The sequence below is a fragment of the Ranitomeya imitator genome, chromosome 2, assembly GCF_032444005.1.
Source record: "Ranitomeya imitator isolate aRanImi1 chromosome 2, aRanImi1.pri, whole genome shotgun sequence".
In the NCBI taxonomy this organism is placed as follows: Eukaryota; Metazoa; Chordata; class Amphibia; order Anura; family Dendrobatidae; genus Ranitomeya; species Ranitomeya imitator.
Window position 1 is genome coordinate 641,987,138 of NC_091283.1, and position 18,525 is coordinate 642,005,662.

Below are 18,525 nucleotides of genomic sequence, written 5' to 3' on the forward strand. Positions count from 1 at the left end.
CTCTGCTCTGTACACATCATACACCCGCAGCTCTGCTCTGTACACATCATACACCCGCAGCACTGCTCAGTACACATCATACGCCCGCAGCTCTGCTCAGTACACATCATACACCCGCAGCTCTGCTCTGTACACATCATACACCCGCAGCTCTGCTCAGTACACATCATACACCCGCAGCTCTGCTCTATACACATCATACACCCGCAGCTCTGCTCAGTACACATCATACGCCCGCAGCTCTGCTCTATACACATCATACACCCGCAGCTCTGCTCAGTACACATCATACACCCGCAGCTCTGCTCAGTACACATCATACACCCGCAGCTCTGCTCAGTACACATCATACACCCGCAGCTCTGCTCAGTACACATCATACACCCGCAGCACTGCTCTGTACACATCATACACCCGCAGCTCTGCTCTGTACACATCATACACCCGCAGCTCTGCTCAGTACACATCATACGCCCGCAGCTCTGCTCTATACACATCATACACCCGCAGCTCTGCTCTGTACACATCATACACCCGCAGCTCTGCTCAGTACACATCATACACCCGCAGCTCTGCTCTATACACATCATACACCCGCAGCTCTGCTCTGTACACATCATACGCCCGCAGCTCTGCTCAGTACACATCATACGCCCGCAGCACTGCTCAGTACACATCATACACCCGCAGCACTGCTCCGTACACATCATACACCCGCAGCTCTGCTCAGTACACATCATACGCTCGCAGCTCTGCTCTGTACACATCATACACCCTCAGCTCTGCTCAGTACACATCATACACCCGCAGCTCTGCTCTGTACACATCATACACCCGCAGCTCTGCTCTGTACACATCATACACCCGCAGCTCTGCTCTGTACACATCATACACCCGCAGCTCTGCTCAGTACACATCATACACCCGCAGCACTGCTCAGTACACATCATACACCCGCAGCTCTGCTCTGTACACATCATACACCCGCAGCACTGCTCAGTACACATCATACACCCGCAGCTCTGCTCTGTACACATCATACACCCGCAGCTCTGCTCTGTACACATCATACACCCGCAGCTCTGCTCAGCATTATGACTTCCGGCACCAGATGCTGCATCCAGAGCCACGTGATCATGTGATCCCTTCACTCCTCCCATCCATGTGACTGATCACATGACTGTGACCCCATGGCAGGTCCTGTGAGCACACAGTGATGTAGCCAGACCCCAGCTGTCTCCCTGTGTATCGGCCCCAGCCCTGCAGCGCCTCTTCTCTCACACTAAATCGTGGGTGCAGTTTCTAGGTAAGATTCACATACTTTAGATTGGCTTCTTTGTGTTTGATGGTGGAATGAATGTCTTGTGTGATAAATATACACAGTGGATATAGAAAGTCTGTGCACCTCTGATAAAATGCCAGGACTGTGTAACATAATCATGCCAAGAAGAATCCTCAGGACTTTTCCCACTTTTAATGCCTCCTGTAATCTGTACAAATTCATTGAAAACTAAGCTGAACTCTTTAAGATGGAAAAAGAAAAAGAACTAAACCAATGTGGTTGCATAAATCTGCACACCCTTAAACTAACTTGGTTGAAGTACCCTTAGAATTAATGACAGCATTTAGTCTTTTGGGTAGGAGTCTATCAGCATGGCGCATCAAGAGTTAGCAATCTTTACCCACAATTCTTGCAGTGGCTCCAAATCTGTAAGATTATCAGGGTATCTCCCATGTACAGCGCCCTCTTCTGGTCGTCCACAGATTTTCAATTGAATGCAGGTCTGCGCTCTGGTTGGTCCATTCCAAAAAAAACGTTGATCTTCTGGAGAAGCCATTCTTTTGTTGATTTGAATTAAGGTCGTCATCATGCTAAAATTCTTCTGCGGCCTCCACCATGTGTTTCCAGCAGCTAAAATACAGCCCAAAACTATAATGCAGCCTCCACCATGGTTCATTGTGGGTATGTTGGTCATTTGGTGTTGCACAATTCTGAAATTATGGAAAAATAGTTCAATCCTGGTCTCATCAGACAATAACATGTTTTCCCACAGGCTTTTGGCAGACTTGATGTAATTTTTGGCAAAACGTATCCAGGATTTGATTTTGTGATGTATAAGAACAGGCTTCCGTATTGCCACCCTACCCTGCTACCAGACATATGAATTATGCAGTGCATGACCGGTAACTACCAGAAACTTCTGCAGCTCCTTTACTGTTGGTGTAGACATCTTAGCAGACCAGACTAATTTATTTTTTTTCATTTCATTGATTTTTGAGGGATGCCCAGTTCTATGTAATGTAACTGTTGTACCAACTTTAAATAAGATATACAGTATAAAAATTAGAGGGCAGAGCAATGAGAGATCAGTGATCTGTCATAAACCATACAGATGAATTCCCTAATCAGAGCACCACATGAAGACCCCCCAGAGGCCACCCTGGGGCACGGGCAGATCATTAACGGAAAACTGAAAATAGAGATTAAACAACAACCACAAGACAGATTTCATCAACCAAGGTATCATTGTAATCAGTATAACGGCGCCGACCTGACACTGTCTGTAGGTTACTGTGCACAATCCTGCTGACAGGGGCACTTTAATGAACGAACAAACGGCATAATCATAAAAACAATTGAAAAATCAACAAAGACTAAAAATGACCCCTAGAAGGTCCGTGTAAGGACCAGTAATCCTCCTCCAATGTGCTTGCCTAAAGGATCCACAATAATCTAGTTGTAAAGTCACAAGGTTGTGAATAAAATCACAATACAATTCCCTAAAGGAGACTATAACCCAAGCGGAATTGATCTGATAAATGCTTATTGTGAAGAAGAATGTGCAAAAATAGAAACAAGGTGTATTAATTATCCTGAATACTGCTCAGGAGAATTATGATCACAACCTCTCGATAAATATCTTCCAAATGATCATAAAGATGTTTAATATGAGAACGTGGAGAAAATATATAGAGGGTACCTGGATATATAAATAAACAAAACCAAGTTAGCTGAGCCTAAGTGAGTCTGCGTAGAGTCAGTACGAGATTGCAACGCCACGGGATGTGCCTGCGTTACCCTCTACTATTCCCCAGACGGATGGACCCTGCTAACATATGCTGCGATCTTGTGATAAAGAGCCAGGACGAGTCTTCTTTATTTTGACGCTAATCTGTTTCAACTGGTTCATGGCTCTTTGATGTATACCAATCAATAAAGTATCTTGAGTATATCGACTTTGAGAGTACAGTGGATATTCCTCTCTAGAGTTTGTATGAGCTTAGGATGCAAATTGTCTCTTCAAAGAGGAAGAGGACTAGAACTCTAGTGCCACCTATTGGAAGTAGCAATCCTACAAGTCATTGTCGACCCTTTAACGAGCCTTGTCACATGACTTAGGATGAAAACCAAACCAGAATTTCAATTTGCAGACACTGAGTTTAAGGGGACTGCCCCTCGTCAGTACAAAATGGAGATCTGGTTTGGCTGTGTGAGAGGCATCTGACCGGGATCCAAGAAGTATCGTTCCTCCTTGCGGAGAGTGACATGTTAAGCATGTCAAGATGAGGAGACTTAAAGCCGCAAGGCTCCTCTGGGAAATAGGCAAATTGTCTCTTCAGAGAGGAAGAGGACTAGAACTCTAGTGCCACCTATTGGGAGTAGCAATCCTACAAGTCAATGTCGACTCTTTAACGTGCCTTGTCACATGACTTAGGATAATAGCCAAACCAGAATCTCAATTTGCAGACACTGTGTTTTGGGGTACTGCCCCTCGTCAGTACAAACTGGAGATCTGGTTTGGCTGATTGAGAGGCGTCTGATCGAGGCGTCTTACCGTTGTTTACTGTGCCACACGAAATTCCAGTTGGTAATGGGTTAGACTTAATGACAGGAAGGAATTGGTTCGCAACGCGCCCCATATGCCATCACGTGACTGCTGAAGTCACGTAGGTCCTGCCGGCCCCACACACGCCACAGGTCCTCACCGCAAGCTACCCTTGCTAGCACACCGTTGGAGCTGGGAGTGCTTGGAGCTTCTGTCACCGGCCAGGACAGCTCTCCGGAAGAACCCTGTCATTAAGTCTTCACCACTACCAACTGGAATTTCGTGTGGCACAGTAAACAACGCTTCATTCAGAGGTTTACCTCAGAGCTGTGTTTACAGCTATCAGAATGAGGTAACTCTCTATTGTCCCTGATTGTGTTAGGACTATAGTTTTTATTTTGACTTTACTAATTGGATGTGATAAGATAACAGCCTAATTGAGAGTTTTATACTGACCATTTTGAGAAGGATAATCATAGCGCAAACATTTATTTTTAACTATATTTAATTTCTGAAAACTTGTGTGGTGTGTCATTCTGCTTGCAGCTGGTGTCCCTTTCTATCTCTTTTTTACTAGTGCCTCCTAATATTAATTCGAAACCTAGAAGTTACCTGAATCCTAATGCACAATTTGGTATCGTCGAGAAGGCTTTCTCTTTGTTGTTCTCTCAGCCTCATGCTTATGGTAAGACATACACTATGTTCCAAATTATTATGCAAATGATATTTTTCTTGGATTTTCCTAAATGGTCGGTGCAAATCACAGTCAGTCTAATAAAAGTCATCACCCGTTAGATTATACATCGAATTTTATTGAAGAAACCTCCCAATGATAACAGTATAATCTCCAAAATTAATAGAAACTCAAAATGCACTGTTCCAAATTATTAGGCACAGTAGAATTTCTATACATTTGACATGTTTTAAAGGACTGAAAATGCTCATTTGTGGAATTTGCAGCATTAGGAGGTCACATTCACTGAACAAAAAAGCTATTTAACTCCAAAACCTCCTAACAGGCCAAGTTACATGTTAACATAGGAGCCTTCTTTGATATCACCTTCACAATTCTTGCATCCATTGAACTTGTGAGTTTTTGGAGAGTTTCTGCTTGTATTTCTTTGCATGAAGTCAGAATAGCCTCCCAGAGCTGCCTCCCACTTTCATAGATCTTTTGCTTGATAATACTCCAAAGGTTCTCTATAGGGTTGAGGTCAGGTGAAGATGGTGGCCACACCATGAGTTTATCTCCTTTTATGCCCATAGCAGCCAATGACTCAGAGGTATTATTTGCAGCATGAGATGGTGCATTGTTGTGCATGAAGATGATTTTGCTCCTGAAGGCACGTTTCTGCTTTTTATACCATGGAAGAAAGTTGTCAGACAGAAACTCTATATACTTTGCAGAGGTCATTTCACACCTTCAGGAACCTTAAAGGGCCCTACCAGCTGTTTCCCCATGATTCCGGCCCAAAACATGACTCCTCCACATCCACCAACCATCCACTACTCCATCCATCTGGACCATCCAGAGTTGCTTGACACTCATCATGTATGTCTGGGCCCACTGCAACCATTTATGCTTGTGAACACTGTTTAGGGGTGGCTGAATAGTAGGTTTATGCACCACAGCAAGCCTTTGAAGGATCCTACACCTTGAGGTTTGAGGGACTCCAGAGGCACCAGCAGCTTCAAATAACTGTTTGCTAATGGTAATGGTATTTGGCAGCTGCTCTCTTAAGGCCCTGTCACACATAGCGACGCTTGAGCGATTCCGACAACGATACGACCTGTCAGGGATCGCTCAAGCGTCGCTATGTGGTCGCTGGTGAGATGTCACACAGTGCGATCTCCCCAACGACGCAGCAGCGATGCGGTGAACTGTAGCGACCTGTAGAACGATGCTATTTCATGATGATTCAATGGGACGTCCTGTGAGCGAGGTCGTTGGTAAGGTGTCAAACACAGCGATGTGTGCTACCCAGCGGGACCTCAACGATCAAAAAATGGTCCAGGCCATTCCGACACGACCAGCGATCTCACAGCAGGGGCCTGATCGCTGCTACGTGTCACACATAACGAGATCGCTATTGAGATCGCTGTTGCGTCACAAAACTTGTGACTCAGCAGCGATCTCGCTAGCGATCTCGCTGTGTGTGACGGGGGCTTTAATCCAATGAATTTGTCTGGCAGAAACCTTCCTCATTATGCCTTTATCTGCATGAACTCCATCTGTGCCCTGTTTCAGTCACAAATCTCTTCACAGTATGATGATCACTCTTAAGTTTTTGTGAAATATCTAATGTTTTCATACTTTGTCCAAGGCATTGCACTCTTTAACGCTTTTCAGCAGCAGAGAGATCCTTTTTTTCCCCATATTGCTTGAAACCTGTGGCCTGCTTAATAATTGGGAACATCATTTTAAGTAGTTTTCCTTTAATTACAATCACCTGGAAAGCTCATTATCACATGTGTTTAAGATTGATTTCAGTGATCCCTTGAGCCCTGAGACACAATCCCATCCATGAGTTTATTTGAAAAGCAAAAAAATTAAATCTTTATGACACTTAAATCCAATTTGCACAATAATTTGGAACACTGTAGATCGAAACCTGTTAGCGGCATAGTGATTAGATTACCTTATTGTTCGGGTCGGTGCAATTACAGCAATACCAGATTTCTATAGTTTTTCTGTTTGGCTGCTATTACACACTAAGAGACACTTTTTTATGCACGAGAATTACTGTACTTTATAAATTGTCAGTGCTGCAATGACGTACAAGCTTGATACACCATGCTCTGAGCTAATGACCCACTGTCGCATCCAGGTCACAGCCTTCTATAGACTACTAATTCTTTTGAATCATATCACATTACGTACACTATCCCAGGAACTCGCAAATAACCTAAATTAATCTTTCAATGCAATAGAAGTATCTAGGATTATCGAACGTGTTAAAAATAATCGATCACCAGGTACAGATGGGGTAATTAACCCCTTCACCCCAAAGCCTGTTTTCACCTAAGTGACAGGGCCAATTTTACAATTCTGACCACTGTCACTTTATGAGGTCATAACTCTGAAACGCTTCAACGGATCTTGGTGATTCTGACATTGTTTTCTCGTGACATATTGTACTTCATGAAAGTGGTAAAACTTCTTCGATATGACTTGCATTTATTTGTGAAAAAAACAAAAATGTGTCAGAAATTATGAAATATTAGCAATTTTGAAACTTTTAGTTTTTATGCCCTTAAATTAGAGAGTTATATCACACAATATAGTTAATAAACAACATCTCCCACATGTCTGCTTTACATCAGCACAATTTTGGAAACATAATTTTTTTTTGTTAGGGAGTTATAAGGGTTAAAAGTTGACCAGCGATTTCTCATTTTTGCAACAAAATTTGCACAACCATTTTTTTTACGGACCACCTCACACTTGAAGTGACTTTGAGGGGTCTATATGACAGAAAATGCCCAAAAGTGACACCATTCTAAAAACTGCACCCCTCAAGGTACTCAAAACCACATTCAAAAAGTTTATTAACCCTTCAGGTGCTTCACAGGAATTTTTTGAATGTTAAAAAAAAATTTAACATTTAATTTTTTTTTCACAAAATTTTTACTTCAGGTCCAATTTGTTTCATTTTACCAAGGGTAACAGGAGAACTTGGACCACAAAAGTCGTTGTACAATTTGTCCTGAGTACGCCGATACCCCATATGTGGGGGTAAACCACTGTTTGGGCACATGGCAGAGCTCGGAAGGGAAGGAGCGCCATTTGACTTTCCACTGCAAGATTTGCTGGAATTGAGATTGGAGCCCATGTCACGATTGGAGAGCCCCTGATGTGCCTAAACAGTGGAAACCCCCACAAGTGACACCATTTTGGAAAGTAGACCCTCTAAGGAACTAATCTAGATGTGTGGTGAGCACTTTAAACCTCCACGTGCTTCACAGAAGTTTATAATATAGAGCCGTAAAAAAAAATTCTTATTAATTTTCACAAAAAATTATCTTTTTTCCCCCAATTTTTTTTCCCCAAGGGTAACAGGATAAATTGGACCCCAAAAGTTGTTGTGCAATTTGTCCTGAGTACGCCGATACTTCATATATGGGGATAAACCACTGTTTGAGCGCATGGCAGAGCTCGGAAGGGAAGGAGCGCCATTTGACTTTTCAATGCAAAATTGGCTGGAATTGAGATCGGAACCCATGTCGCATTTGGAGAGCCCCTGACGTGCCTTAACAGTGGAAACCCCCCACAAGTGACCCCATTTTGGAAAGAAGACCCCCTAAGGAACTTATCTAGATGTGTGGTGAGCACTTTTAACCCCCAATTGTTTCACTAAAGTTTAGAATGTAGCGGTGTGAAAATTAAAAAATCATTTTTTCTTTCCACAAAATGATGTTTTAGCCCGCAATTTTTTTTTCGCCAAGGGTAACAGGAGAAATTGGACCACAAAAGTTATTGTCCAATTTGTCCTGAGTATGCTGATACCCCATATGTTGGGGGGAACCACCGTTTGAGTGCATGGCAGAGCTCGGAAGGGAAGGAGCGCCGTTTGAAATGCAGACTTAGATGGATTGGTCTGCAGGTGTCATGTTGCATTTGCAGAGCCTCTGATGTACCTAAACAGTAGAAACCCCCCACAAGTGACCCCATATTGGAAACTAGACCCCCCAAGGAACTTATCTAGATGTGTTGTGAGAGCTTTGAACCAACAAGTGTTTCACTACAGTTTATAACGCAGAGCCGTGAAAATAAAAAATTTTTTTTTTTCCACGAAAATGATATTTTAGCTCCCACGTTTTTATTTTCCCAAGGGTAACAGGACAAATTAGACCCCAAAAGTTGTTGTCCAACTTGTCCTGAGAACGCTGATACCCCATATGTTGGGGGGAACCACTGTTTGGGCGCACAGGAGAACTCGGAAGGGAAGGAGCAGTGTTTTAGTTTTTCAAAGCAGAATTGGCTGGAATTGAGATCGGACGCCATGTCGCGTTTGGAGAGCCCCTGATGTGCCTAAACAGTGGAAACCCCCCAATTCTAACTGAAACCCTAATCCAACAACACCCCTAACCCTAATCCCAATGGTAACCCTAACCCTAGCCCTAACCCCAACCCTAGCCCTAACCCTAGCCCTAACCCTAATGGGAAAATGGAAATAAATACATTTTTTTTACATTTTATTATTTTTCCCTAACTAAGGGGGTGATGAAGGGGGGTTTGATTTACTTTTATAGTGGGTTTTTTGGCGGATTTTTAGGGTTGGCAGCCGTCACACACTAAAAGACGCTTTTTATTGCAAAAAATAGTTTTTGCATCACCACATTTTGAGAGCTATAATTTATCCATATTTTGGCCCACAGAGTCATGTGAGATCTTGTTTTTTGCGGGACGAGTTGACGTTTTTATTGGTAAGATTTTCGGGCAGATGACATTTTTTGATCGCTTTTTATTCCGATTTTTATGAGGCGGAATGAACAAAAACCAGCAATTCCTGAAATTCTTTTAGGGGGGGCGTTTATACCGTTCCACGTGTGGTAAAATTGATAAAGCAGTTTTATTCTTCAGGTCAGTACGATTACAGCGATACCTCATTTATATCATTTTTTTATGTTTTGGCGCTTTTACACAATAAAAACTATTTTATATAAAAAAAATAATTGTTTTTGTATCGCTTTATTCTGAGAGCTATAACTTTTTTATTTTTCTGCTGATGATGCTGTATGGCGGCTTTTTTTTTTGCGGGACAAGATGACGTTTTCAGCGGTACCATGGTTATTTATATCCGTCGTTTTGATCGCGTGTTATTCCACTTTTTGTTCGCCTGTATGATAATAAAGCAATGTTTTTTTGCCTTGTTTTTTTTTTTTTTTTTTTGCGGTGTTCACTGAAGGGGTTAACTAGTGGGATAGTTTTATAGAGCGGGTCGTTACGGACGCGGCGATACCAAATATGTGTACTTTTATTGTTTTTTTTAATTTACATAAATAAATGGATTTACTGGGAAATTTTTTTTTTCTTTATTTGGCGATTTTTTTAAAAAATTTTTTATACATTCTATTTTTTTTTTTTTTACTTTCTACCATTGTCCCAGGGTGGGACATCACTGTATTAGATCAGATCGTTGATCTGACAGTGTGCATAGCACTCTGTCAGATCAACGATCTGACAGGCAGCTTAGCTGGCTCTCCAGCGCCTGCTCTCAGCAAGCGCCGGCTAGCCAGGTCATTTCATGACCCGTAAGGAGTCCGGCGGCCATCTTGGATCCGGGGACTCCTTCCGGGTCACCGGAGCAACGCGATCTCATCGCGTTTCTCCGGTGGGAGAGCGCAGGGAGCCCCCGTCCCTGCGCGATCCCCCTCTATGCCGCTGTCACTACTGACAGCGGCATCAGAGGGGTTAAATGCCCGCGATCGCCGCTACCGCCGATCGTGGGCATTGCTGCGGGGTGTCAGCTGTCATATACAGCTGACACCCGCACCCGATCACCGCGGCGCTCAGCGCGAGACCGCGGTGATCGGTGCGCCGTACTAGTACTGCTGCTGGCACAAATGCAGTGCCGGCAGCGCAGTACTAGTACGGCGCATGTCGCGAAGGGGTTAATGAATATTAGAAAACATTTTGCCGTATTATATTGCCCTATTTCACCAATTAAAGAATTTACTCAAGTAGGTGAAATTAACCCCCTTCAGACCTTAGATGCACTCAGTAGGTCATGGTCGACTGGTACTTACCGACATTAGACGTACTGAGTATGTTCTGGGGATTTTGCACGCAGTGGCTGTGTGCGCGATCGCCACTAGGTGTCAGCTGATTATGACAGCTGAAACCCGATACTTTAACCCCCGAAATAGTGGGATCGCTAGCAATTGCAGCAGTCATGCAGAGGGAGGGAGACCCCCTGCACTCCGATCCAGTGACCCTTGCCATGGAGGAACAGCATAAAAAATAAATAAAACAAATTCTTCACATGCTGTTGATTTATTTATTTTTTTTCATTTTGCCTCCCAAAGATCGCAGTAAAGGCCCCTTCACATTAAGCGACGCTGCAGCGATACCGACAACGATCCGGATCGCTGCAGCGTCGCTGTTTGGTCGCTGGAGAGCTGTCACACAGACCGCTCTCCAGCGACCAACGATGCCGGTAACCAGGGTAAACATCGGGTAACTAAGCGCAGGGCCGCGCTTAGTAACCCGATGTTTACCCTGGTTACCATGCTAAAAGTAAAAAAAAAAACAAACACTAGATACTTACCTACAGCCATCTGTCCTCCAGCGCTGCGCTCTGCTTCTCTGCACTCCTCCTGTACTGGCTGTGAGCCGGAAAGCAGAGCGGTGACGTCACCGCTCTGCTTTCCGGCTCACAGCCAGTACAGGAGGAGAGCAGAGCGCAGCGCTGGAGGACAGACAGCGGTAGGTAAGTATGTAGTGTTTTTTTTTTTTTACTTTTAGCATGGTAACCAGGGTAAACATCGGGTTACTAAGCGCGGCCATGCGCTTAGTTACCCGATGTTTACCCTGGTTACCAGTGAAGACATCGCTGGATCGGTGTCACACACGCCGATCCAGCGATGTCAGCAGGAGTCCAGCGACGAAATAAAGTTCTGGACTTTATTCAGCGACCAACGATCTCCCAGCAGGGGCCTGATCGTTGGTCGCTGTCACACATAACGATTTCATTAACGATATCGTTGCTACGTCACAAATAGCAACGATATCGTTAACAATATCGTTATGTGTGAAGGTACCTTAAGGCTCAGCACACATTTATCCTGGGCTCTGTGTTAAGCACACACACTAGAGTTTACGTGTTTACAGCTGCCAGAATACTCACCGCTCCCCACGCCAGGACTGTGAGCGCAGAGAACAGTGAGTATCCATTTCTCGTAAGTAGCAGCACACGTGACCGCCGGCAGCAGTAGGAAGTTGGTGGCTGACACTGTGCGTGCTACTGAAGAGCAATGAATACTTACTACTTTCTGCGCGCACAGTCCCAGCGTGAGGAGCAGTGAGTATTCCTGTAGCTGTGCTCTGCTTGTGAGCAGCGCATGATGTCCCTGCTATGCGCTGCTTACAAGCATAAAGTAGCTGCTGACAACTGAGCAGGATGCGAAGGAGCACTGTGAAGGTAAGTGTAATTTTTTTTAATGTTTTCTGATGGGGGCCATGCATAGCAGGATAAGGGTGGGGGCCCTGCATACTAGGACGAGTTGGCGGCCCTACATACCAGGATAGAGATGGGCCCTGCATGCTAGGACGAGATGGGGGCCCTGCATACCAGGATGGGGATGGGGCCATGCATAGTAGGAAAATATGGGGCCCTGCATACCAGGATAGGGATGGGCCCTGCATGCTAGGACGAGATGGGGGCCCTGCATACCAGGATGGGGATGGGGCCATGCATAGTAGGAAAATATGGGGCCCTGCATACCAGGATAGGGATGGCCCATGCATACTAGGATAGTGATGAGGGTGATTATTCCTGCCAGGATAGGGATGAGAGGGACCATTCCTACCAGGATAGGGATGAGGGAGCCATGCATACCAGGGTAGGGATGAGGGGGCATGCATACCAAGATAGGGATGAGGGGGACATGCATACCAGGGTAGGGATGAGGGGGCCATGTGTATCAGGATGGGGATGAAAGGACCATATATACCAGGATAGAGGATATTAAGTACATAATTTACAACATTTTTTGCTTCAATTTTTTTTCTCCTAATTTACTCCTCTAAAACCTAGGTGCGTCTTATGGTCCGGTGTGTCTTATAGTCCGAAAAATATACCCACGCTGGCTGCATTGGTGGAGGAGGGGCCTCAGGCCACTTCCTCCACCAATCAGCATGTGAAATAGCTGATACGATGACGTCATTTCACTGCGTCAGCTGTGTACCGTGGAGAGTCAGCGCATCAGAGACACCTCATATGCTGGACATGGGGAATGGGGAGGCTGTGTGGGCCTTATATGCTGGACATGAGGAGACTGTGTGGGCCTCATGCTGGACATGGGGAGGCTGTATGGGCCTCATATGCTGGACATGGAGAGGCTGTGTGGGCCTCATATTCTGGACATGGGGAGGCTGTGTGGGCCTCATATGCTGGACATGGGGAGGCTTTGTGGGCCTCATATGCTGGACATGGGGAGGCTGTTTGGGCCTCATACTGAACATGGGGAGGCTGTGTGGGCCTCATATGGTAAACATGGGGAGTCTGTGTGGGCCTCATACGATATATAGAAGAGGCTGTATTCGGGTTCAAATGGTATATAGGGTAATATCGGCATACTTAATTCTGCTCAATATTGAATAATTAATATTAATTATAAATATTATACTAATAATTCTATATTGATATTAATATTGAGCTTAATTCATTTCAGCCTATTGATTCGGCCCTCCACAACAGTCACGATGTGTCATGTGGCCCCCTCAGGAAAATTCATTGCTCACCCCTGGTTTAGAGGATTCCTGTTCGGTGGTCCCTCCCAGGAGAGCAGAAGACTCACCCCCGAATGACTCCCTTTCCCAGGTTGGTGGGAGGTTCTCTCCCTTCCTTCCAGCCTGGGGAAAAAAATTCCTCCATCTCTTGGGTCCTCAGCATAGTAAAATCAGGCCTAAGGATGGAATTTCTAATGCATCCCCCAGATAAATATGTGATAACCGGCCCACATGCATCTCCACGAGAACAACAGGCGTTCAAGTCGGAGATCGTGAGTCTGTTGAACAAAAACGTTCTGCTAGAGGTTCCTCTAGAGCAGTGGGGGAAAGGTTTTTATTCACCCCTGTTCCTGATGAAAAAAAAAATGCACGATTCTTAAAGGGTGATAACCAACATGAGAATTATTATTATTACCGTAATTATTATTATTACGTGCCAATGCAAACCGACTTCTAAACATTTCTCAGGGTAGCAGTAACAATAGAGGGGGTGACACCACACTTCCAGTACAATGCCCTACCCTTTGGCCTAGCAGTGGCACCTCGGGTGTTCACAAAATTGGTATCAGAGGTCACCACGCACCTCAGGGAAGAGAACAGTGTAATTGTCCCCTATCTAGACGATTTCCTCATAGTGAGAAATTCATATAATCCCTGTCAATGTCAAGTAATGGCAATATGTAATACGTTTTAAAAGGGTTCGGATGGCTTTTGAATCTGGAAAAATCAATATTGGACCAGCAAAGAAAGCAGACTTTCTTAGGGCTCATCCTGAATACTGACCATCAAGAGTGTTGCTTGGCAGCGAGAAAAGATAATTGGTCTGGTGTCCATGGCACTACAGAAGCCAGTGATGACCCTCAGACGAGCAATATCCCGGCTAGGTTCTCTCACCTCCTGTATCCCAGCAGTGAAGTGGGCAAAGGTTCATTCAAGACAAGAGAGTTACAGTGGTACATTCTAGAGAGTGAGAGAGCCTTACGGGGTAAACTAGAAGGCTTTCTGGTGCTACCTCTGCAGGTGATACACTCCTTTCTGTGGCGGACAAGGTTGGACGCAGCCTGGGAAGACATCCCTTGGGCTCTCAACATCTCCAGGGTGGTCACCACAGATACCAGTCCCATAGGGTGGGGGGCCCATCTAGACATCCAGGGGAATTGGTCACTGGGCAAAAGAAAGGAGTCCTCAAATGTTTGGGAACTTCTGGCAGTGGAGAGAGCACTACAGAAGGTTTTTACCATGTTTGCAGGGCTACCATGTAAGGGTAATTTCGGACAACCAGCTCACGGTGGCTTATGTGAATATCAGGGAGTTACCTGCTTCAAGACCTTGATGCAGATTTGAGGGTGGATCTGAACAGCAGAGGTGAACATCTAGACATTGTCTGCCCTTCACATCAAGGGGAAGGACAATGTCAAAGCAGAATTTCTGAGCTGCGTCAAGGAGAATAGTCCGTAAAAGGGGTCAGTTTTCAGTCAAATTGTGGCCTGTGCTAGCATTTCTTCTGTAGTGTTGCTATCAGTGTGTCAAGAGTGGGAGAAGAGGGTTGCATTGACAATACAACACAATGGGCAGCACTTTTATATGTGGTCATAAACTTGTAAATAACTCATGGAAGAATAAAGCTACGTTAAAACCAAGCACACCACTGATTCTGTTGTGACATTCTCAATAAGTTTGATGTGTCAAATGACTTTCGCAAGGCACTGTAGTTTATTATTGTAAAAAATCTGAAGTACCATCACTCATCGAAATTGTCAGTAGAATCGGTGAACATTGCTTACTTGATAACTTATAGCCCCAAGTTTAAATGTGTTCACAAAGTTCTTATTTAGCTGGGATTTATGGTTTCTAATATCATTATAGGGTCCGGTACTGCGTGATGGCATTGGGATGCCAATATAGGATTATATAGGTCAAAACAGCTGGGGCGAGATTTGGTGGTTTTAGGGGCAGGTACACATTCTGAGCGTTGGCACATATATAAGGGAAGCTCTAACACAGAGCTTCAACCCTGACGAAGAAGGGCACATCACTTCGAAGCGCGTTGGTAGCCTTTTTTGTCCCTTACGCTGCTCCGCAGCTCTGTGACGTCACTTCTGAGCACACGCCAGCAGATGCTGGCGGCCATTTTTTTCCAGCCGTAACCAGGGACGCCACCGGTCGGGGCTCCTCTGGTAAGGCTCAGCCGCCTGTACCCCTCGCCACTCCGCCTCTGCTCTCCCGGCTTCCAGCTGTACAGCCGAACGCAGCAGTCGCATCATCCAGGCACTGACACAGCCTTGGTGGGGTAAGTGCCCTATCATTCGTATGCACACTTCTACACCATTCTTGCAGTTATTAGCCGTGTAAGGACGTTTTATACTACACTGCTTTCTTACCACTGATTAGCGTGCTGCTGCATTTATTTGGTTAGTGGGAACACGTGTTGGTTGTGCCTGTGGGTTTAGTGGCATCCTTGTCTATATCCCCTAAGCGCGGTATCTGTTATTTGACTATTGTTCTTTTTACATTAGTGGCACATATTCTGGTGATTCCAGCAGCTGGGGGATCTCACATCTTATTTCTACTTACATAGTGGGTATCTAGTGGTGAGCGCCAGTGATATTTATTTTGCCTAATAACAATTTTGTGCCTCTGTAACATTAATCCATATTTGGACATCTATTACATTGATTCAGGAAGTTTCTATTTTCTTTTCTTTTTGAATGCACCAACTTTTTTGTATTTCATTACAAAATGATATATTTTTGTAGTTCTTTTTTAAAACTTTTATAAAAATAATATGAAAGATATACCAGGGGCAAGATGATGCACATGACTGGATGTAGGGATCATGTGAAGCAGCTAACATTCCCTTGAAATTTCTTACATGGGATTCTTCCTGATTTTACATTGTCTAATCTTTTTTCCATTCAGGTTCCTACAATATCGGATTTTCTCAGTGGATGTCTTCTATGTAAGAGAACTTTCCTAATTGAATAATCAAGAATGGATAGGGACAGGGACAATATGACAGAGAGGATATTACACCTCACCCTAGAGATCCTCACTTGGCTTACTGGAGAGGTGAGAGATTCTGATACACATAACACCATTCTTAGCTATGGTAACACCAGATGTACAGAACCAGAGAGGTGAGGACTCTGGAAATGACTATAGTGAGATTTATTAATGTGTCTTTTATAAATAGGATTACACAATAGTGAAAAACACCTGTAGTGAGCAATGTCAGACCTCAGCGTTTGAAGGCACAGGCAGAACCCTAAACCCAACCATGGGGCCTCCATCTCATCCCCTGATACATGAAGGAAACAATCACCAGAAGATACTAGAACTCACCTACAAGATTATTGAGCTGCTGACTGGAGAGGTGACATTGGTGGGAATGATGGGACATTATACAGTAACAATATGAAAGAATCAGGATGATGATTGTATCGTTGTATGTCAGGTTTCTATAAGGTGTCAGGATGTCACTGTCTATTTCTCCATGGAGGAGTGGGAGTATATAGAAGAACACAAGGATCTGTACACGAATATCATGAAGGAGGTTCCCCATCACTTAACATCACCAGGTAATAGACAGGACTATATACATGGCCTATAATTTTTTGTATGTAAAGAATGAATTTGTTCCTGTATGTGTTTCTTACAGTTCTATCCAATAAGAAGCCAATACTAGAGAGATGTCCCAGTCCTCTTCTTCCACAGGACTGGTCAGAAGAATATTTCAATGTTCCTCAAGATTATAAGGTAAAGGGAGAGAATGTTTCGTGGAATAATAATAATCTTTATTTATATTGCGCCAACATATTCCGCAGCGCTTTAGAGTTTAACAGTTTCAAACACAACAGTCATAAGTAACAACGTTAACAATACAATAATTAAAGCAAAATAAGACGACCCTGCTCGTGAGAGCTTACAATCTACAATGAGGTGGGGGAGATACAAAGTACAGGTGTGTATTTACAATGGTGTATTCACAATGATGGTCCAGCCATCTTCAGGGGGTGTGGGATAGATGGAGATAGTGAATGGGACACACACACACACACACTGACTTTGATTAATGAACGTGGTAGGCTGCTCTGAACAAATGTGTTTTGAGCGAGCGCCTATAGCTATGCAAATTGTGGATGGTCCTAATATCTTGGGGTAGAGCATTCCAGAGGATTGATGCAGCACGGGAGAAGTCTTGGAGTCGGGAGTGGGAGGTACAGATAAGTGCAGAGGATAGTCGAAAGTCATTTGCAGAGCGCAGCGAGAACAAGTGCTTTGAATTGGATCCTATAATGAATGGGCAAGCCAGTGTAACGACTGGAAAAGAGCGGACGCGTCTGAGTAACGATTAGCTAGATGGACAACCCTGGCTGCTGCATTAAGGATAGACTGGAGAGGGGAAAGTCGAGTAAGGGGGAGGCCAGTTAATAGAGCATTGCAGTAGTCCAGGCGGGAGTGGATCAAGGCGACAGTGAAGGTTTTTGTTGTTTCTATAGTGAGAAAAGGGCGGATTCTAGAGATGTTCTTTAGGTGTAAGCGGCATGAGCGGGCAAGAGATTGTATTTGAGAGGTGAAGGAGAGATCGGAGTCAAACATAACACCCAGACAGCGTGCCTGCTGCCGGGGTGTTATTATGGTGCCACCCACAGAGAGGGAAATGTCAGATTTAGAGAGGTTAGTAGATGTCGGGAGTAGAAGAAATTCAGTTTTGGAGAGATTGAGTTTCAGATTGAGAGCGGACATGATGTTGGAGACTGCAGACAGACAGTCAGTGGCGTTCTGTAATACAGCGGGGGGTAAGGTCAGAGGATGACGTGTATAGTTGTGTGTCATCAGCATGAAGATGGTACTGAAAGCCAAATCTGCTGATGGTCTGTCCAATTAGGGCCGTGTAGAGGGAGAATAGAAGGGGCCAAGGACTGAGCCCTGAGGTACCCCAACATTGAGAGGAAGAGGAGATGAAGTGGAGCCAGAGAACAGAACACTGAAGGAGCGGTCAGAAAGATAGGAGGAGAATGAGGAGAGAGCAGTGTCCTTAATGCCTAGTGACTGGAGCATAGAGAGTAGGAGAGGGTGGTGAACAGTGTCGAAAGCTGCAGAAAGGTCGAGAAGAATGAGCAGAGAGTGGTCACTGTTACATTTTGCTGTCTGAAGGTCATTGGTAACCTTGATGAGTGCAGTTTCTGTCGAATGTAGGGGGCGGAAACCGGACTGTGAAGGGTCTAGGAGGGAGTGAGTGGA

General features: G+C 44.5%; 1 protein-coding gene across 1 annotated transcript in view; it reads left to right on the forward strand.

The window, feature by feature from the left end:
• LOC138666771 (zinc finger protein 585A-like) overlaps window positions 1-18,525 on the forward strand; it is a 128,926-nt gene that overhangs the window by 90,245 nt on the left and 20,156 nt on the right. Inside the window, exons 9-12 of the mRNA XM_069754944.1 lie at window positions 16,272-16,350; window positions 16,475-16,654; window positions 16,736-16,859; window positions 16,940-17,037. Coding sequence (XP_069611045.1) covers window positions 16,272-16,350; window positions 16,475-16,654; window positions 16,736-16,859; window positions 16,940-17,037 — 481 coding nt within the window. The remainder of the gene's footprint in view (window positions 1-16,271; window positions 16,351-16,474; window positions 16,655-16,735; window positions 16,860-16,939; window positions 17,038-18,525) is intronic.